Source organism: Oncorhynchus mykiss, chromosome 30, assembly GCF_057628025.1.
Source record: "Oncorhynchus mykiss isolate SJ-2025 chromosome 30, ASM5762802v1, whole genome shotgun sequence".
NCBI classification, from domain to species: Eukaryota; Metazoa; Chordata; class Actinopteri; order Salmoniformes; family Salmonidae; genus Oncorhynchus; species Oncorhynchus mykiss.
Window position 1 is genome coordinate 156836 of NC_143051.1, and position 22048 is coordinate 178883.

The 22048-nt window shown below is 45.5% G+C and overlaps 1 protein-coding gene across 2 annotated transcripts in view; it reads right to left on the minus strand.

Annotated features, from left to right (window-relative positions):
- The window catches only part of LOC110489349 (regulating synaptic membrane exocytosis protein 2), a 263080-nt gene that overhangs the window by 83403 nt on the left and 157629 nt on the right, over positions 1-22048 (minus strand). For both annotated transcript variants that reach the window (XM_090228498.1, XM_090228499.1), the window contains exons 11-12: positions 6690-6758; positions 250-385 (exon numbers count right to left, since the gene is read on the minus strand). In XM_090228498.1, coding sequence (XP_090084624.1) covers positions 250-385; positions 6690-6758 — 205 coding nt within the window. The remainder of the gene's footprint in view (positions 1-249; positions 386-6689; positions 6759-22048) is intronic.

Here is a 22048-nt window from a genome sequence, read left to right on the forward strand (position 1 = left end):
TGGCAGACTGGGAGGTTAGGGTTGGGGTTGGGGTTAAGGTTGGGGTTAGGGTTAGGGGTTAGGGTTAGGGTTGGGTTAGGGTTAGGGGTTAGGGTTAGGGATTGGGGTTAGGTTTGGGTTAGGGTTAGGGTTTGGGTTGGATTACTGTACCCCTGTGGAGGGTGAACACTGAACGACTGTGATTGGGTCTTGACCTTGGCAGACTGGGAGGTTAGGGTTAGGGTTAGAGTTAGGATTGGTTTACTGTACCTCTGTGGAGGGGGAAGACTTGGCGACCTTGACCAGGTCCTGGCCATGTCAGAGTGGGAGGTGTAGTTGGAGGACATGACCTGTTCTGGAACAGACAGCGTGGAGCTCTGGAAGTCCCTGCCGTTGTGTCTGTAGTCTGGGAAGGAGAGGACAGACAGACAGGTTAGAGGAGGAAGTCTGGGGAGGAGAGGACAGACAGGTTAGAGGAGGAAGTCTGGGGAGGAGAGGACAGACAGACAGACAGACAGACAGTTTAGAGGAGGAAGTCTGGGGAGGAGAGGACAGACAGGTTAGAGGAGGGAGAGAGGGAGTGGAGGGGGAGAGAAGGGAGTGGAGGGTAAGAAGGGGATAGGAGGGGAGAGAGAGGGAGTGGAGGGGGAGAAGGGGATAGGAGGGGGAGAGAGAGGGAGTGGAGGGGGAGAGAGAGGGAGTGGAGGGGGAGAAGGGGATAGGAGGGGGAGAGAGAGGGAGTGGAGGGTGAGAAGGGGATAGGAGGGGGAGAGAAAGGGAGTGGAGGGGGAGAGAGAGGGAGTGGAGGGGGAGAAGGGGATAGGAGGGGGAGAGAGAGGGAGTGGAGGGGGAGAAGGGGATAGGAGGGGGAGAGAAAGGGAGTGGAGGGGGAGAGAGAGGGAGTGGAGGGGGAGAAGGGGAAAGGAGGGGGAGAGAGAGGGAGTGGGGGGTGAGTAGGGGATAGGAGGGTGAGAGAAAGGGAGTGGAGGGGGAGAGAGAGGGAGTGGGGGGTGAGAAGGGGATTGGAGGGGGAGAGAAAGGGAGTGGAGGGGCGAGAGAGAGGGAGTGGGGGATGAGTAGGGGATAGGAGGGGGAGAGCGAGGGAGTGGAGGGGGAGAGAGGTTGGAGGGCGATTTGGGGGGGAAGAAGGGACTGGGGTGGGAAAGAGAGTGGAGAGAGAGGGATTGGAGAGAGCAGGAGTGGGGAAGGGAGAGGGATAGGAGGGGGAGAGAGAGGGAGTGGGGGGTGAGAAGGGGATTGGAGGGGGAGAGAAAGGGAGTGGAGGGGGAGAGAGAGGGAGTGGGGGATGAGTAGGGGATAGGAGGGGGAGAGCGAGGGAGTGGAGGGGGAGAGAGGTTGGACGGCGATTTGGGGGGAAGAAGGGACTGGGGTGGGAAAGAGAGTGGAGAGCGGAAGGGAGAGAGAGGGAATGGAGAGGGGATAGGAGGGGGACAGGGGATATGATGGGTAGAGAGATTGATTGGAGGATAAGAAGTGGAGAGAAGGTAGTGGAAGGGGAGAGAGAGGGAGGGAAGGTTGAGAGCGAGAGAGTGGAGGGTAGGGAGAGTGAGAGGGAATGTAGGCATTGAGAGAGGGTTTGAAGGGAGAGAGGGAGTGGAAGGGGAGAATGAGAGAGCGGAGAGGTAGAGAGTACTAGTGGGTAAGAGAGGGATTAAATGGGGGAGAAGGGAGTGGAGGATAGGGGGAGATAGGGAGTTAAAGGGGGATAGGAGGGTGAGAGAAGGGTATTTGAGGGAAGAAGGCATAGGAGTGGGAAATAGAGTGAGTGGAGTAGGAGAGGGGGAGGTGGAGATTAGGAGAGAGAGAGTGTAGGACAGGAGGGGGAGAGAAGGGAGTGGATGATAGGACTGGGAGAGAATGGAATTGAGGGGTAGTGAGAGGGAGTGGAGGATAGGACTGGGAGAGAAGGGAGTGGAGGGGTAGTGAGAGGGAGTGGAGGATAGGACGGGGAGAGAAGGGAGTGGAGGATAGGACGGGGAGAAAAGGGAGTGGAGGATAGGACGGGGAGAGAAGGGAGTGGAGGATAGGACGAGGAGAGAAGGGAGTGGAGGGGTAGTGACAGGGAGTGGAGGATAGGACAGGGAGAGAAGGGAGTGGAGGATAGGACGGGGAGAGAAGGGAGTGGAGGATAGGACGGGGAGAGAAGGGAGTGGAGGATAGGACGAGGAGAGAAGGGAGTGGAGGATAGGACGAGGAGAGAAGGGAGTGGAGGGGTAGTGAGAGGGAGTGGAGGATAGGACGGGGAGAGAAGGGAGTGGAGGATAGGACGAGGAGAGAAGGGAGTGGAGGGGTAGTGAGAGGGAGTGGAGGATAGGACGGGGAGAGAAGGGAGTAGACGGGTAGTGAGAGGGAGTGGAGGATAGGACGGGGAGAGAAGGGAGAGGAGGTTATGGAGAGGGGGGAAAGTGGAGAGAGAGGGAGTGGAGGGAGAGAGAGAATGAGTGTAGGATAGGAGGGGGGCAGAGAGGGAGTGGAAGGGGGAGAGAGGGGGAGTGGAGGAGGTGAGGAGATAGGAGGGGGAGAAAGAGGGAGTGACTGGGGAGAAATGGATAGGGGAGGAAGAGAGATTGAATGGAGGGTGAAAGGAGAAAGGAGGGGGAGAGAGGGAGTTGAGGGAGAGAGATTGAGTGGAGGGGGAGAGAGGGAGTGCAGGCAAAGAGGGGCAATGGAGGGGGAGAGGGGAGTAGAAGGAGTGAGAGAGGGTGTGGAGGGGGAGTGAGGATAGGGGTGGATTGAGAGGGAGTGAATGGTGAGAGAGAGGGGGTGAATGGGGAGATAGAGGGAGTGGATTGGGAGAGAGAGGGCGTGGAGGGGAGGGGAGAGGAGATATTAGGGGGAGAGAGAAGGAGTGGAGGGGGAGAGCCGGAGAGTGGAGGGGGATAGAGAGGGAGTGGATGGAGAGAGAGAGGGAGTGGAGGGGGAGAGAGAGGGAGTGGAGGGAGAGGGGGGAAAGGAGGGTGAGGGAGACAGGATGGTAGTGGAGGGGGAGAGAAAGGGATTAGAGGGGGAGAGATGAATGGAGGGAGATACAGAGGGAGTAGAGGGGGGAGAGGGTCTGGAGGGTAAGATAGGGAGTGGAGGGGGAAAGAGGAGTGGAGGGGGAGGAGAAGGAGTGGAGGGGGTGAGTGGATAGAGGGATAGGAGTGGGAAAGGGGGTTAGGGGGGAGAGAAAGACAGATTGGAGGGGGAAAGGTGATAGGAGGTGGAGAAAGAGGGAGAGGAGGGGGAAAGGTGATAGGAGGTGGAGAACGAGGGAGAGGAGGAAAGGTGATAGGAGGTGGAGAACGAGGGAGAGGAGGAAAGGTGATAGGAGGTGGAGAAAGAGGGAGAGGAGGGGGAAAGGGGGAATGGAGTGGTGGAGAGAGTGATTAGATGGGGGAGAGAGGGAGTGGATGGGGACAGAGAGGGAGTGGAGGGGGACAGAGAGGGAGTGGAGGGGGACAGAGAGGGAGTGGAGGGGGACAGAGAGGGAGTGGAGGGGGAGTAGAGATGGGAGAGAGGGAGTGGATGGGGACAGAGAGGGAGATAGGAGGGATTAGATCGCGGCCTTAATCCACATCCACGTCTTCGGTGGATTAACTGCCTTGCTCAAGGGCAGAACGACAGATTTGTATCTTGTCAGCTCAGGAATTCGATTCAGCAACCTTTCGGTTACTGGCCCAATGCTCCTACCCACCAGGCTAGGGGGGAAGAGGGGAAGAGAGATGGAGTGGAGGGGGAAAGGGGGAATGGAGTGGTAGAGAGAGTGATTAGATCGGGAAGAGAGGGAGTGGAGGGGGAGAGAGTGGGAGTGGAGGGGTTGAAGGGGATAGGAGGGGGAGAGAGGGAGTAGAGGGAGACAGGGGATAGGATGGGGAGAGAGAGGGAGTGGAGGGGAACAAGGGATAGGAGGGGGAGAGAGGGGGAGTGGAAAGGGAGAGGAGGGATAGCGGTGGATAGGGTGGGAGAGAGGAGGAGTGGAGGGTAGAGAGAGTTAGTGGAGGGGGAAAGAGAGGGAGTGGAGTTGGAGAGGGGGAGGGGAAAGGAAGGCTAGAGAAAGAGAGTGGAGGGGAAGAGGAGGGCTGTAGTGGGAAAGAGAGGGAGTAGAGGGGGAGAGAGAGGGGATAGGAGGGGGAGAGAGAGGGATTGAAGGGGAATAGGAGGAGGAGAGAGTGGGAGTGGAGGTGCAGAGAGGTAGGAGGGAGAGAGAGAGGGAGTGGAGGGTGAGAGAGGATTGGAGGGGAGAGAGGGGGATTGGAGGGGGATAGGATGAGGAGAGAGTGGGAGTGGAGGGGCAGAGAACGTGAGTGGAGTTGGAGAGGGGGATTGGATTGGGGGAGAGAGGGTGTTGACGGCAAAAAACAGATTGAAGGGGTAGAGTGGGATAGGAGGGGGAGAGAGAGTGGAGGGGGAGATAGGATAGGAAAGGGGGAGAGAGAGGGGGAGTGGAGGGGGACATTGAGGGATAGGAGGGAGAAGAGAGGAATTGGAGGGGGAAATAGAGGGAGGGGAAAGAGGGAGTGGAGGGGGAGAGGGGATAGGAGGGGGATACAGAGGGAAAAGAGAGTGAAGAGTGGGAGGGGAGGGGAGGGGAGAGAGAGAGGGAGTGCAGGGGGAAAGAGAGGGAGTGGATCGGGAGTGGACGTGGAGAGACAGGGAGTGGAGATTGAGCTTCCCCCGGCTGTGTTTAAGACTGTCACTGTATTTCCATGAACCTTGAAGTGTTACATTATTTGTCTTTTCATTGCTAGGAATGTACACTACTATTCAAAGTTTGGGGTCACTTAGAAATGTCCTTGCTTTCCATGAAGACATGCATGAAATGAGTTGCAAAATGAATAGGAAATATAGTCAAGACGTTGACAAGTTTATAATAATGATTTTTTATTTAAATAATAATTGTGTCCTTCAAACTTTGCTTTCATCAAAGAGTCCTCCATTTGCCACAATTACAGCCTTGCAGACCTTTGGCTTTCTAGTTGTCAATTTGTTGAGGTAATCTGAAGAGATTCCACCCCATGCTTCCTGATGCACCTTCCACAAGTTGGATTGGCTTGATGGGCACTTCTTACGTACCATACGGTCAAGCTGCTCCCACCACAGCTCAATAAGGTTGAGATCCGGGTGACTGTGCTGGCCACTCCATTATAGACAGAACACCAGCTGACTGTTTCTTCCCTAAATAGTTATTGCATAGTTTGGAGCTGTGCTTTTGGTCATTGTCCTGTTGTAGGAGGAAATTGGCTCCAATTAAACGGCGTCCACAGGGTATGACATGGCGTTGCAAAATGGAGTGATATTCCTCCTTCTTCAAGATCCCTTTACCCTGTACAAACCTCCCACTTTACCACCATCAAAGCACCCAGAGACCATCACATTGCCTCCACCATGCTTGACAGATGGCGTCAAGCACTCCTCCAGCATCTTTTCATTTTTTCATCTCACGAATGTTCCTCAAACTCAAACTTCGATTTGTCTTTCCATAATACTTTTTTCCAATCTTCCTCTGTCCAGGTGTCTGTTCTTTTGCCCATCTTAATCTTTTATTTTTATTGGCCAGTCTGAGATATGGCTTTTTCTTTGCAACTCTGCCAACAAGGCCAGCAAAAAAAAAAAAAAAAAGATTAAGATGGGCAAAATAACATAAACACTGGACAGAGGAACTCTGCCTGGAAGGCCAGCATCCCGGTGTCACCTCTTCACTGTTGACGTTGAGACTGGTGTTTTGCGGGTACTATTTAATGAAGCTGCCATTTGAGGACTTCTGTTTCTCTTGAGGGCGTCTGTTTCTCAAACTAGACAATCTAATGTACTTGCCCTCTTGCTCAGTTGTGCACCGGGGCCTCCCACTCCTTTTTCTATTCTGGTTAGAGACAGTTTGTGCTGTTCTGTGAAGGGAGTAGTACACAGCGCTGTATGAGATCTTCAGTTTCTTGGCAATTTCTCGCATGGAATAGCCTTCATTTCTCAGAACAAGAAAAGACTGACGAATTTCAGAAGAAAGTTCTTTGTTTCTGGCCATTTTGAACCTGTAATCGAATCCACAAATGCTGATGCTCCAGATACTCAACTAGTCTTAAGAAGGCCAGTTTATTTGCTCCATAATCAGCACAACAGTTTTCAGCTGTGCTAACATAATTGCAAAAGGGTTTTCTAATGATCAATTAGCCTTTTAAAATTATAAACTTGGATTAGTTAACGCAACGTGCCATTGGAACACTGGAGTGATGGTTGCTGATAATGGGCCTCTGTACACCTATATAGATATTCCATTCAAAATCTGCCGTTTCCAGCAACAATAGTCATTTACAACATTAACAATGTCTACACTGTATTTCTGATCAATTTGATGTTATTTTAATGAACAAATGAGCTTTTCTTTCAAAAACAAGAACATTTCTAAGTGACCCAAAACTTTTGAACGGTAGTGTATGTGAAAGTGGTTGGGATATTTAGAATAGTATAGGAACCCAGGACTGATTGTGTCCAAGTAAAGAGACTTCTACATTATTATGATTTATGGAATTCTATGGATGCTGTTCTGTTGTTGTGTGTAGACAGTATGTATGTGTAGAGGTATGTGTTCTAATTTCTGATAATAAAAGTAATAACATTTTGACTGGGATATTGACATTTGATATAGATATAGAGTACATGGCTATGGCTAGGATTGGAACTCCATTAAACCTGTTTTGTCGTGGTTTGGTTACCTGCTATGACACCGATCCCGTCCTCGCAGTCAAAATCAGAGAACTCACTGTCAATAATTCTCTGGGACACTGGGAGGTAACGAGAGAAGAGCAAGAGAAAAAAGAGAAGATGAATGAAGAAGAATGTCTAGAGCTGCCTTGTCGTGACAGGATTCTGTTATCCTTTTTCACTAATCCATCACAGGTCAGAACAGGCCATTACGGGTCAATACGGGTCAGTACGGGTCAATACGGGTCAGTACAATTCAATGCGGGCTAGTACAGGTCAGTATGGGTCAGTACAATTCAATACGGGTCAGTACAGTTCAGTACGAGTCAATACGGATCAGTACGGGTCAGTTCAGGTCAATACTGGTCAATACCAGTCAGTATGAATCAGTATTAGTCAATAAGGATCAGTAGTGGTCAATACGGCTCAGTACGGTTCAATATGGGTCATTAAGACTCAATACCGGACAAAACTGGGTCACAGGGACACAACACCTTATTGACACTGACTAAATGGCCCACAGAGAGCAAGAGAAAATGTGTCTCTGTCATCACGAAGCTCTGCTTCTTAACACAATACGGGTCAGTACGGGTCGATATGAGTCAGTATGGGTCTGTACAAATCAGTACATTAGTTGTTTTATTTCTTTACACGTTTTAGTCATTTAGCAGTTGCTCTTATCCAGAGCGCCTTACAGGAGCAAGTAGGGTTAAGTGCACATCAACAGATTTTTCAACTCGTCGGCTCAGGGATTTAAACAAGCAACCTTTCGGTTACTGGCCCAACTCTTAACCGCAAGGCTACCTGCTGCCCTCAATACGGGTTGGTTTGATTCAGTACGGGTCAGTATAAGTCACTACAGGTCAGTAGAGGTCAGTAAGAATCAATACAAAATAGTCAAACATCTTTTTTTTTTTGTCATTTAGCAGACTTTCTTAACCAGAATAACTGACAGAAGCAATGAGGGTTAAGTGCCTTGCTCAAGGGGACATTGACTGATTTTTCACCTAGTCGGCTCGGGGATTTGAACAAGCGACCTTTTGGTTACTGGTCTATCACTCTTAATCACTAGTCTTCCTGCTGCCCTCAAGACTGGTCCGTTTGATTTAGTACGGGTCAAAACGGGTCAGTATGGGCCAATACGGGTCAATACGTGCCAGTACGGGACAGTATGAGTAAGTACAGGTCAATACAGGTCAGTATGAATCAGTACAGGTCAATACGGGTCAGTACGGGTCAGTAAGGTTCAGTATGGGTCAGTACGGGTCCATACGGGTCAATACAGGTCAAATGGAATCAGTACGGGTCGGTACGGGGCACTACTAGTCAGTATGGGTCAGTATTTGTCAGTACGGGTCAATACGGGTCAGTATGGGTCAGCACTGGTCAGTACAGGTTCATTTGGGTTAGTGTGCATCAGTACAGGACAGTATGGGTCAATAAGGGTCAGTATGCGTCACTACACGTCAATACGGGTCAATACAGTTCCGTTTGAGCCAATACTGGGCAATACGGGTCAGCATGCATCAGTACAGTTCAATACGGGTCAATATGAGTCAGTGCAGCTCACTACAGGTCAGCACGGGTCAATACGGGTCAGTACGGTTAAGTATGAGTCAATACAGTTAAGAATGAGGTCACTACGGGTCAGTACTGGTCAGTGCGAATCAGTACGGGTCAGTATGGATAAATCCATCGAAGAGTCAATACTGATCAACACTTGTCAGTAGGAGTCAGTACGGGTCACTACGGGTCTATACTGGTCAGTACGGGTTAATTCCCAAACAATTTGAACTTCTACTTTTAAAAAAACACCTCTCTAAAAACAAGTCTCTCATCGTTGCATCCTGCTATAGACCACCCTATGCCACAGCTGTGCTCTGGACATCATATGTGAACTGATTGCCCCCCATGTATCTTCAGAGCTCGTGCTGCTAGGCGACCTAAACTGGAACATGCTTCACACCCCAGCCATCCTACAATCTAAGATTGATGCCCTCAATCTCACACAATTTATCAATGAACCTACCAGGTACCACCCCAAAGCCGTAAACACGGGCACCCTCATAGATATCATCCTAACCAACTTGCCCTCTAAATACACCTCTGCTGTTTTCAACCAAGATCTCAGCGATCATTGCCTCATTGCCTTTATCTGTAATGGGTCAGCGGTCAAACGACCTCCACTCATCACTGTCAAACGCTCCCTGAAACACTTCAGCGAGCAGGCCTTTCTAATCGACCTGGCCGGGGTATCCTGCCTTCCTCACCATCTTAAATAAGCATGCCCCATTCAACAAATTTAGAACCAGGATCAGATATAGCCCTTGGTTCTCTCCAGACCTGGTATCCTGCCCTTAACCAACACAAAAACATCCTATGGTGAAAATAAGAACACCTCCTCCCAGCTGCCCACTGCACTGAGGATAGGAAACACTGTCACCACCGATAAATCCACTATAATTGAGAATTTCAATAAGCATTTTTCTACGGCTGGCCATGCTTTCCAACTGGCTACCTCTACCCCGGTATACAGCACTGCACCCCCCACAGCAACTCGCCCAAGCCTTCCCCATTTCTCCTTCTCCCCAATCCAGTCAGCTGATGTTCTGAAAGAGCTGCAAAATCTGAACACCTACAAATCAGCCGGGCTAAACAATCTGGACCCTTTCTTTCTAAAATTATCTGCCAAAATTATTGCCACCCCTATTACTAGCCTGTTCAACCTCTCTTTCGAATCGTCTGAGATTTCCAAAGTTTGGATAGCAGCTGCGGTCATCCCCCTCTTCAAAGGGGGGGACACTCTTGACCCAAACTGCTACAGACCTATATCTATCCTACCTTGCCTTTCTAAGGTCTTCGAAAGCCAAATCAACAAACAGATTACCAACCATTTCGAATCCTACCATACCTTCTCCGCTATGCAATCTGGTTTCAGAGCTGGTCATGGGTGAACCTCAGCCACGCTCAAGGTTCTAAACGATATCTTAACCACCATCGATAAGAAACAATACTGTGTATTCATTGACCTGGCCAAGGCTTTCGACTCTGTCAATCACCACATCCTCATCGGCAGACTCTATAGCCTTGGTTTCTCAAATGATTGCCTCGCCTGGTTCACCAACTACTTCTCTGATAGAGTTCAGTGTGTCAAATCGGAAGGGCCTCTGGCAGTCTCTATGGGGGTGCCACAGGGTTCAATTATTGGACCGACTCTCTTCTCTGTATACATCAATGATGTCGCTCTTGCTGCTGGTGAGTCTCTGATCCACCTCTAAGCAGACAACACCATTCTGTATATTTCTGGCCTTTCTTTGGACACTGTGTTAACAACTCTCCAGGCGAGCTTCAATGCCATACAACTCTCCTTCCGTGGCCTCCAATTGCTCTTAAATGTAAGTAAAACTAAATGCATGCTCTTCAACTGATTGCTGTGTGCACCTGCCCGCCTATCCAGCATCACTACTCTGAACGGTTCTGACTTAGAATATGTGGACAACTACAAATACCTTGGTGTCTGGTTAGACTATAAACTCTCCTTCCAGACTCACATCAAACATCTCCAATCCAAAGTTAAATCTAGAAATGGCTTCCTATTTCGCAACAAAGCATCCTTCACTCATGCTGCCAAACATACCCTTGTAAAACTGACCATCCACCCATCCTACCGATCCTCGACTTCGGCGATGTCATTTACAACATAGCCTCCAATACCCTACTCAATAAATTGGATGCAGTCTATCACAGTGCCATCCGTTTTGTCACAAAAGCCCAATATACTACCCATCACTGCGACCTGTACTCTCTCGTTGGCTGGCCCTCGCTTCATACTTGTCGCCAAACCCACTGGCTCCAGGTTATCTACAAGACCCTGGTAAAGTCCTAGGTAAAGTCCCCCCTTATCTCAGCTCGCTGGTCACTATAACAGCACCCACCTATAGCACGCGCTCCAGAAGGTATATCTATCTAGTCACCCCCAAAACCAATTTTTCCTTTGGCCGCCTCTCCTTCCAGTTCTCTGCTGCCAATGATTGGAACGAACTACAAAAATCTCTGAAACTGGAAACACTTATCTCCCTCACTAGCTTTAAGAAGCAGCTGTCAGAGGAGCTCACAGATTGCTGCACCTGTACATAGCCCATCTATAATTTAGCCCAAACAACTACCTCTCCCCCTACTGTATTTATTTATTTATTTTGCTCCTTTGCACCCCATTATTTCTATCTCTACCTTGCACATTCTTCCACTGCAAATCTACCATTCCAGTGTTTTACTTGCTATATTGTATTTACTTCGCCACCATGGCCTTTTTTTCCCCTTTACCTCCCAAATCTCACCTCATTTGCTCACATTGTATAGTTTTCTACTGTATTATTCACTGTATGTTTGTTTTACTCCATGTGTAACTCTGTGTTGTTGTATGTGTCGAACTGCTTTGCTTTATCTTGGCCAGGTCGCAATTGTAAATGAGAACTGGTTCTCAACTTGCCTACCTGGTTAAATGAAGGTGAAGTAAATCAATTAAATTCAGGTCTGTATGGCTCAGTACGGGTCAGTGTGGGTCAATATTGGTGAATAAGGGCCAGTATGCGTCAATACTGGTCAACACGGGTCAGAATGGGTCAGTGCGGGTCAGTATGAGTAAATACGGTTCAGTATATGTAAGTGCAGGTCAATAAAGTTCAGTATGGGTCAGAACAAGTCAATACGGGTCAGTGGTAGTCAGTATGGGGCAGCTAATCTCTAATTGAGTCACATGGACACAACACCTGATTGACACTGACTACATGGCCCACAGAGAGCAAGAGAAAATGTGTCTCTGTCATCACAAAGCTCTATTTCTTAATACAATATGGGTCAGTACGGGTCAATATGGGTCAGTAGGGATCAATAGGGTTTAGGGTCAGTTGGGCTCAGTATGAGTCAGTACGGAACAATACGGGTCAATAGGGGTTAGGGGTCAGTATGAGTCAGTATGAGTCAGTACGGGTCAGCACAGGTCGATTGGGGGTTAGGATTAGTAGGGGTCAATACGGGTCAGTTAGGGTCAGTATGAGTCAGTACGGGTCAATACGGATCAGTATGGGTCAGACGGGTAAGTACAGATCAATACCGGTCATTCCGTGTCAGTACAGGTGGGTACTGGTCAATACGGGTCAGTACTGGTCAGTACAGGGAAGCTAATCTATAACTGGGTCACAGGGACACAACACCTCACAGACACTGACTACATGGCCCACATAGAGCAAGAGAAAATGTTTACCGATAATCACAGTTATTCTGTTCTATACAATACATCATAACTTAGAAATGATGGATCATTGAACCAGAATCTGTAACTTCTTGGGCCAGTTTCCCAGATACAGATTAAGCCTTGTCCTAGACTGAAAAGCACTGTACATGGAGATTCTCCATGTTTCGCCAATGTAAATCAGGGAAACTGCCTCTTAGAGTCAACAATATTGAAAGACCACATATTACACTCAATTCATCTTCTTATCTGTCTATTCAGAAAACTTTAATTTAAGGGTGTTTGAAATATATTGTCTTTGAATTCAATTTACATACAATCTCTTGAAAAATCTGAGGACACCAGACTAACATTGACTACAGGCTTTGTGTCAACACAAGTTAATTGTGTCTGATCTTGAATAAATTGTTTGTGGCAAATAGTTCAATATAACAATCGTTTTCTTTTTTATTCTATTGGGCGTATCTACCGAGAGCCTGTAAACCATTATTTTGTTGTTTTCTTTACTCTGCCTGCAAACACGCTGGATGCTTCAGAATCCATCGAAGATTAAAAAAAGCCAAGTTGGCGAAGAGGTATCAACGATGGCACCAACCCAGTTTTGAGAAGCAAGAGGGCGCGCGGGGAGAGGTTCACGGAGATGGATGTTGACTTGCTGAAGTCCATCAATGAAAGGCTTGCCAAACTTGATATCTTGGATATACAGTTGTAGCCAGAAGTTTTGAGAATGACACAAATATAAATTTTCACAAAGTTGGCTGCTTCAGTGTCTTTAGATATTTTTGTCATGTTACTATGGAATACTGAAGTATAATTACAAGCATTTCATAAGTGTCAAAGGCTTTTATTGACAATTACATGAAGTTGATGCAAAGAGTCAATATTTGCAGTGTTGACCCTTCTTTTTCAAGACCTCTGCAATCCGCCCTGGCATGCTGTCAATTCACTTCTGGGACACATCCTGACTGATGGCAGCCCATTTTTGCATAATCAATGCATGGAGTTTGTCAGAATTTGTGGGTTTTTGTTTGGCCACCCGCCTCTTGAGGATTGATCACAAGTTCTCAATGGGATTAAGGTCGGGGTAATTTCCTGGCCATGGACACAAAATATCTGTGTTTTGTTCCCCGAGCCACTTAGTTATCACTTTTTCCTAATGGCAAGGTGCTCCATCATGCTGAAAAAGGCATTGTTTGTCACCAAGCTGTTCTTGGATGGTTGGGAGAATTTGCTCTCGGAGGATGTGTTGGTACCATTCTTTATTCATGACTGTGTTCTTAGGCAAAAATGTGAGTGAGCCCACTCCCTTGGCTGAGAAGCAACCTGTGCATGACACAGGACTGATGGTAGCACTCACCTTGTCTTCTCCGGACAAGCTTTTTTCCGGATGGCTCAAACGATCTGAAAAGGGATTCATCAGAGAAAAGGACTTTACCCCAGTCCTCAGCAGTCCAATCCCTGTACCTTTTGCGGAATATCAGTCTGTCCCTGATATTTTTCCTGGAGAGAAGTGGCTTCTTTGCTGCCCTTCTTGACACCAGGCCATCCTCCAAATGTCTTTGCTTCACTGTGCGTGCAGATGCACTCACACCTGCCTGCTGCCATTCCTGAGCAAGTTCTGTACTGGTGGTGCCCCGATCCTGCAGCTGAATCAACTTTAGGAGACTGTCCTGGCGCTTGCTGGACTTTCTTGGGCGCCCTGAAGCCTTCTTCACAACAATTGAACTGCTCTCCTTGAAGTTCTTGATGATCCAAATAAATTGTTGATTTAGGTGCAATCTTACTGGCAGCAATATCCTTGCCTGTGAAGCCCTTTTTGTGCAAAACAATAGTGAGAGCACGTGTTTCCTTGCAGATAGCCATGGTTGACAGAGGAAGAACAATGATTCCAAGCACCACCCTCCTTTTGAAGCTTCTAGTCTGTTATTCGAACTCAATCAGCATGACAGAGTGATCTCCAGCCTTGTCCTCGTCAACACTCACACCTGTGTTAACAAGAGAATCACTGACATGATGTCAGCTGGTCCTTTTGTGGCAGGGCTGAAATGCAGTGGAAATGTTTTTTGTGGGATTCAGATCATTTGCATGGCAAAGAGGGACTTTGCAATTAATTGCAATTCATCTGATCACTCTCCATAACATTCTGGAGTCTATGCAAATTGCCATCATACAAAATGAGGCAGCAGACTTTGTGAAAATTTATATTTGTGTCATTCTCAAAACCTTTGGCCACGACAGTACTACGAGAGGACATCAATGCATTATGTGCCAGTCTAGAATTCAGCCAATGTCAGATTGATGATTTTAGGAAAGAGAAAACTGTGCTGAAAGGTCCTGTAGACTCTGTTCATGGCAAGGTAGAGGTGGTGCAAAGGGAGCACAAACAACTTATAGAAACCTTGATGTGCAGTGTTGGGACAATCTCATCTTCTCAGTGATACCAGAGAATGACAGCAGAGTGCACTGTCCGAGACTTGATATCAACTCCACTGAAACTGCTCCACTGAAACTGTGTAATGTCACTTTCTCCTGAGTCCATAGACTGGGTCTAGGAATGCGGCGGTCATGAAATTTTGTCAGCTGGTTATTGTCATGCAAATACTTGTGTAATTAACATAAACACATTTAGCATCTCCACACATACAAGCCGCTCATGCGTGCCTTTGGAACATCTGCATTTAAAAAGTCTAAAAAATCAATCTAATATACAGCATCCCAATAAATCCATTATTTATTTTAGTCAGGTCAAAAAAACTATTTTAATTATACTTATTTCAGAAGAACAGAACTCTGTATGCCATGGGCTCTCCAACCTTGTTCCTACAGCTATCCAGTACTCTGTAAGCCATGGGCTCTCCAACGATGTTCCTGCAGCTACCCAGTACTCTATAAACCATGGGCTCTCCAACCTTGTTCCTACAGCTACCCAGTACTCTGTATGCCATGGGCTCTCCAACCTTGTTGCTGCAGCTACCCAGTACTCTGTATGCCATGGGCTCTCCAACCTTGTTCCTGCATCTACCCAGTACTCTGTATGCCATGGGCTCTCCAACCTTGTTCCTACAGCTACCCCGTGCTTAATTTGGGAAACCAAGTGAAATCTGAACATCGACAGTAACCTGTTTTCGCAGTGAAACATTTCACTAAACTGTTGACAGCCTGTCTGCGTGCACAATAAATTAATAAAATAAAGAGGGTAGGACATGGAAATGCATAGTGGTGAGATATTCTGTACACAGTAGCAAAAGGTAATGTGTCAACCAATTAATCATAAAAATATAAAAAAATCCCTATTACTAGATTAAAAATCAAATACCAATTTACCAATGTAGACAAACTGTAAGCATCTCTGCACAATCAATGAACCAACAGCAAAGACCTATAGACCTATAGACCTACAGACCTATAGACCTATAGACCTATATACCTATAGACCTATAGACCTACAGACCTATAGACCTATAGACCTATAGACCTATAGACATATAGACCTATAGACCTATAGACCTATAGACCTATAGACCTATATACCTATAGAGTGCCTTGCAAAAGTATTCATCCCCTAGGCGTTTTTCCTATTTTGTTGCATTACAACCTGTAATTTAAATTGATTTTTATTTGGATTTCATCTAATGGATATACGCAAAATAGTCCAAATTGGTGAAATGAAATGAAAATAATAACTATAATAAAATAAAATAAATAATAAAAATAAACGGACAAGTGAGGCGTGCATAAGTATTCATGCCTTTGCTATGAAGCCCCTAAATAAGATATCGTGCAATCAATTACCTTCAGAAGTCACATAATTAGTTAGATAAAGTGCACCTGTGTGCAATCTAAGTGTCACGTGATCTCAGTATATATGCAGTTGAAGACAGAAGTTTACATACACCTTAGCCAAATACATTTAAACTCAGTTTTTCACAATTCCTGACATTTAAACCTAGCAAAAATTCCCTGTCTTAGGTCAGTTAGGATCTCCACTTTAATTTAAGAATGTGAAATGTCAGAATAATAGTAGAGAGAATGATTTATTTCAGCTTTTATTTCTTTCATCACATTCCCAGTGGGTCAGAAGTTTACATACACTCAATTAGTATTTGGTAGCATTGCCTTTAAATTGTTTAACTTGGGTCAAACGTCTCGGGTAGCCTTCCAGAAGCTTCCCACAATAAGTTGGGTGAATGTTGGCCCATTCCTCCTGACAGAGCTGGTGTAACTGAGTCAGGTTTATATGTCCTCCTTGTTCGCACACGCTTATTCAGTTCTGCCCGCAAATTTTATATAGGATTGATGTCTGGGCTTTGTGATGGCCACTCCAATACCTTGTCTTTGTTGTCCTTATGCCATTTTGCCCATGATGCCATCTATTTTGTAAAGTGCACCAGTCCCTCCTGCAGCAAAGCACCCACACAACATAATGCTGCCATCCCCGTGCTTTACGGTTGGGATGGTGTTCTTCGACTTGCAAGCCTCCCCCTTTTTCCTCCAAACATAAAGAAAGTAATTATGTCCAAAAAGTTATATTTTTGTTTCATCAGACCAGAGGACATTTCTCCAAAAAGTACAATCTTTGTCCCCATGTGCAGTTGCAAACCGTAGTCTGGCATTTTTATGCCGGGTTTGGGGCAGTGGCTTCTTCCTTGCTGAGTGGCCTTTCAGGTTATGTCGATGTAGGACTCGTTTTACTGTGGATATAGATACCTTGGTACCTGTTTCCTCCAGCATCTTCACAAGGTCCTTTGCTGATGTTCTGGCATTGATTTGCACTTTTCGAACCAAAGTACGTTCATCTCGAGGAGACAGAACACGTCTCCTTCCTGAGTGGTTTGACAGCTGCGTGATCCCATGGTGTTTATACTTGCGTACTATTGTTTGTACAGATGAATGTGGTACCTTCAGGCATTTGAAAATTGCTCCCAAGGATGAACCAGACTTGTGGATGTCTACAATTGTTATTCTGAGGTCTTGGCTGATTTCTTTTGATTTTCCCATGATGTCAAGCAAAGAGGCCCTGAGTTTGAAGGTAGGCCTTGAAATACATCCACGGGTACACCTCCAATTGACTCAAATTATGTCAATTAGCCTATCAGAAGCTTCTAAAGCCATGACATAATTTTCTGGAATTTTCCAAGCTGTTTAAAGGCATAGTCAACTTAGTGTATGTAAACTTTTGACCCACTGGAATTGTGATTCAGTGAATTATAAGTGAAATAATCTGTCTGTAAACAATTGTTGGAAAAATTACTTGTGTCATGCACAAAGTAGATTTCCTATCCAACTTGTCAAAACTGTAGTTTGTTAACATGAAATTTGTGGAGTGGTTGAAAAACTAGTTTTAATGACTCCAACTTAGGTGTAACTTTAGACTTTAACTGTAGACCTGTTCTGAAAGGCCCCAGAGTCTGCAACACAACTAAGCAAGGGGCACCACCAAGCAAGCGGCACTATGAAGACCAAGGAGCTCTCCAAACTGGTCAGGAACAAAGTTGTGGAGAAGTACAGATCAGGGTTGGGCTATAAAGAAATATCTGAAACTTTGAACATTCCACGGAGCACCATTGAATCCATTATTAAAAAATGGAAAGAATATGGCACCACAACAAACCTGCCAAGAGAGGGCCGCCCACAAAAACTCACGTACCAGGCAAGGAGGGCATTATTTAGAGAGGTAACAAAGTGTCATGACATTGGCCTGGGGAGTAGGTTTATGACAGTCATAAATACCTCTTTCCCCCTTTTTCCTCTCTCTACCCTACTGAGGTTACATTTGCAAAACCCTTGGTTAACATAGAGATTCTGGGAACGTCAGAAGGTGGGGGGAAATTAACTTTACTCTGGCAATCCGATCAATGGAACATATGCGGTGGTACTTAATGAATATGATGTCAGTTCGGTTGTCATCTGAGACATTCTCATCAATGATAAGATGACAAACTCTACAGTGGAAAGTCTACACATCAGAGTTATCGGATTCACATGAAATTGTTGTTCAATTTAAATGTTTGAATTTGAAATTAGTTGTGATGGGATGAAATGTGATTTTAGCTTCTAAAATGTGAAATCTGGGTTCTCATAAGATAGGGTTCTGCTCAATCAGTGGCCCGCCCCTTGATGACAATATAACCTCCTGTTCCGAGGATGTAGGACGACGGTCCGATGTCAGAATTATTCAGATAATAACTACAGAATTAAGCTAACATCAGCGTGAGCTTTGGTTGCGAATGGTATGAACTTTGAACTCTTATTCACTACAGAAGTGATACCTCCTAGCCGTTGAGTTAGCAACAGCAGATGCAACGAGGGTTAGGAAGGAACAGACAGAGTATCCCGTCTATCCCCCAACGACGTTACTAGAACGGTATCCAATTGACAACCAGAGACATTCTTCAAAGGACTCGATTTGGCAACACGGCCTTCCATCTACCACCAACCTACCGAAGCGCAGCTCAGAGTAAATATTTATTGCATTTTCCTTTTCCAAATGGGCGGTAATTTAAAATGCATCAGATACTGTATTTATGATAGAACAGCTTCTCCCTGTGTCCCTCAGTCTTCCCGCTCTTTCACTCAAACCCAGCCCTTTTCTTTTGTGTAACAAGCTGTCATATCTGTTCCGCCCGCCAGGGACGTTTTGCTTTATGACGTAATTTGTAATCAAGTTATGATTTAATTATGTGTATGTGTAATTCTGTGTGATTATTAGGCATTTAGTAAATAAATAATTAAACCCCATTTTGTATTGCTGATTCAAATTGTTAGCCAGGGTTTGTGCAGATAACCAAGAATTTACAACTTTCAGATGAGACTGAATTAAGACGACGATTGATATTGACTGCTATTGATGTAAAATATGACTAGGTCTTTAAGAGTTTATTCAGAAGATAACAGCTCTATAAATACTATTTTGTGGTGCCCGACTCTGTAGTTAATTACATTTACATAATTAGCTCAAACAGGTGATATTAATTACGGAGAAATTATTTTATAGAATAGCATGTCATATCACTTAATCCGGCATAGCCAAAGACACGACAATAGAGACCAAAAATAACCCTGAAGGAGCTGTAAAGCTCCACAACAGAGATTAGAGTATCTGTCCATTGGACCACTTTAAGCCAAAGACTCCACAGAGCTGGGCTTTACGGAAGAGTGTCCAGAAAAAAATAAGCAAACATGTTTGGTGTTCGCCAAAGGCATATGGGAGACTCCCCAAACATATGGAAGAAGGCATCCATGGTGGGAGTCTTTCAGAACCCCTTTCTGTTTGGTTGTCAGTGATTCTCTTTGTTAATTCACTTTGTTGAAAGCGACATTTTGAGTTTGTTTTGTGGGAACGTAACAAAATGGGGGCTCGTCCGGGATCTTGTTCCCCCAGAATATGGTGGTCACTCTAGTCACCTTCTCTGAAGCTCCACTGTGCCCAGATATTTGAGTTTTCAAAATACACTTTTGGGTAGAGTTGTCACTGACATCCACCCAAAGGGGTTATACGATTGGTGGAATGATTTTGAAAGTTGCATGAACAAACAAGCTAATAAAATAAAAAATAAAGCCAGGGAAGCATTTTTTGAAAACCCTACATGGGAGAATCTAGATAAATGTACAAAGCGAATCTGCTCGTCATTTCAAAGCATTATGACATCAAGGTGGCATCTGGCCATCCAAAAGCAGTAGTCAGAGTTGATCGGTGTTGCTTTGGTGGAGGAGGAAATCTTGACGGAGAGGGAGGTTGATGAAATCTGCCAGAGAGGGAGGTTGATGAAATGGGTCCTACGGGTGGTAGAGTACATCCTGTAGATGTGCCACTAGGGGAGTTAGAACGAAAGACAAAGTTGAAGCAATGAAAATTTGAGCTTGAGCACAGGGAAAGAGAACAAGAAGAATGTGCAGCCAGACTAGAACAAGAAGAATGTGCAGCCAGACTATAACAAGAAGAATGTGCAGCCAGACTAGAAAAAGAAGAATGTGCAGCCAGACTAGAACAAGAACAAAAAGAACGTGCAGCCAGACTAGAACAAGAACAAGAAGAACAGGCAACTAGACTAGAACAAGAAGAAGAACAGGCAGCCAGACTAGAACAAGAACAAGGAGAATGTGCAGCCAGACTAGAACAAGAATAATGTGCAGCCAAACTAGAACAAGAAGAATGTGCAGCCAGACTAGAACAAGAAGAACGTGCAGCCAGACTAGAACAAGAAGAATGTGCAGCCAGACTAGAACAAGAAGAATGTGCGGCCAGACTAGAACAAGAAGAACGTGCGGCCAGACTAGAACAAGAAGAACGTGCAGCCAGATTAGAACAAGAAGAATGTGCAGCCAGATTAGAACAAGAAGAATGTGCAGCCAGACTAGCACAAGAAGAATGTGCAGCCAGACTAGAACAAGAAGAATGTGCAGCCAGACTAGAACAAGAAGAATGTGCAGCCAGACTAGAACAAGAACAAGAAGAATGTGCAGCCAGATTAGAAAAAGAACAAGAAGAACGTGCAGCCAGAAGAGAACAAGAACAAGAAGAACGTGCAGCCAAAGAAGAACAAGAAGAATGTGCAGCCAGACTAGAACAAGAAGAAGAAGAATGTGCAGCCAGAAAAAAACAAGAAGAATGTGCAGCCAGACTAGAACAAGAAGAACGTGCAGCCAGACTAGAACAAGAAGAATGTGCAGCCAGACTAGAACAAGAACAAGAAGAACGTGCAGCCAGAAAAGAACATGAAGAACGTGCAGCCAGAAAAGAACATGAAGAACGTACTGCCAGAAAAGAACATGAAGAACGTGCAGCCAGAAAAGAACATGAAGAATGTGCAGCCAGATTAGCACAAGAACAAGACGAACGTGCAGACAGAAAATAACAAGAAGAATGTGTGCAGCCAGATTAGAACAAGAACAAGAAGAACGTGCAGCCAGAAAAGAACAAGAAGAATGTGCAGCCAGATTAGTTTAAGAACAAGAAGAACGTGCAGACAGAAAAGAACAAGAAGAAAGTGCAGCCAGACTAGAACAAGAAGAATGTGTGCATGCCATTCGATTGAAAGAGATGGAAGTGTAAGCTTACGAGTTGGTCCGAGTTGGTACTGGTGAAGAGGGTCTCATTAATTTTGGTAAACGATTTGGCAGGAGGGAAGTTGTTTGTAAGGAACCCAATGTAGAGGAACCTGATGGGTTATCAGAAAATTAACCTAGATTGTTCCCAGCCTGTGCAGTTACACGTGCTATTGGTACTGTATAGACAACCACTATAGTCTGTTGGTACTGTATAGACAACCACTATAGTCTGTTGGTGCTGTATAGACAACCACTATAGTCTGTTGGTACTGTAGAGACAACCACTATAGTCTGTTGGTACTGTATAGACAACCACTACAGTCTGTTGGTAGTGCATAGACAACCACTACAGTCTGTTGGTACTGTATAGACAACCACTATAGGCTGTTGGTACTGTATAGACAACCACTACAGACTGTTGGTACTGTATAGACAATCACTACAGTCTGTTGGTACTATATAGACAACCACTACAGTCTGTTGGTACTGTATAGACAACCACTATAGTCTGTTGGTACTGTACTGTATAGACAACCACTATAGTATGTTGGTACTGTATAGACAACCACTATAGTATGTTGGTACTGTATAGACAACCATTATAGTCTGTTGGTACTGTATAGACAACCACTATAGTCTGTTGGTACTGTACTGTATAGACAACCACTATAGTCTGTTGGTACTGTACTGTATAGACAACCACTACAGTCTGTTGGTACTGTATAGACAACCACTATAGTCTGTTTGTACTGTATAGACAACCACTACATTTTGTTGGTACTGTATAGACAACAACTATAGTCTGTTGTTACTGTACTGTATAGACCACCACTATAGTCTGTTGGTACTGTATAGACAACCACTATAGTCTGTTTGTACTGTATAGACAACCATTATAGTCTATTGGTACTGTACTGTATAGACAACCACTACAGTCTGTTGGTACTGTATAGACAGCCACTATAGTATGTTGGTACTGTATAGACAACCATTATAGTCTGTTGGTACTGTATAGACAACCACTATAGTATGTTGTTACAGTATAGACAACCACTATAGTCTGTTGGTACT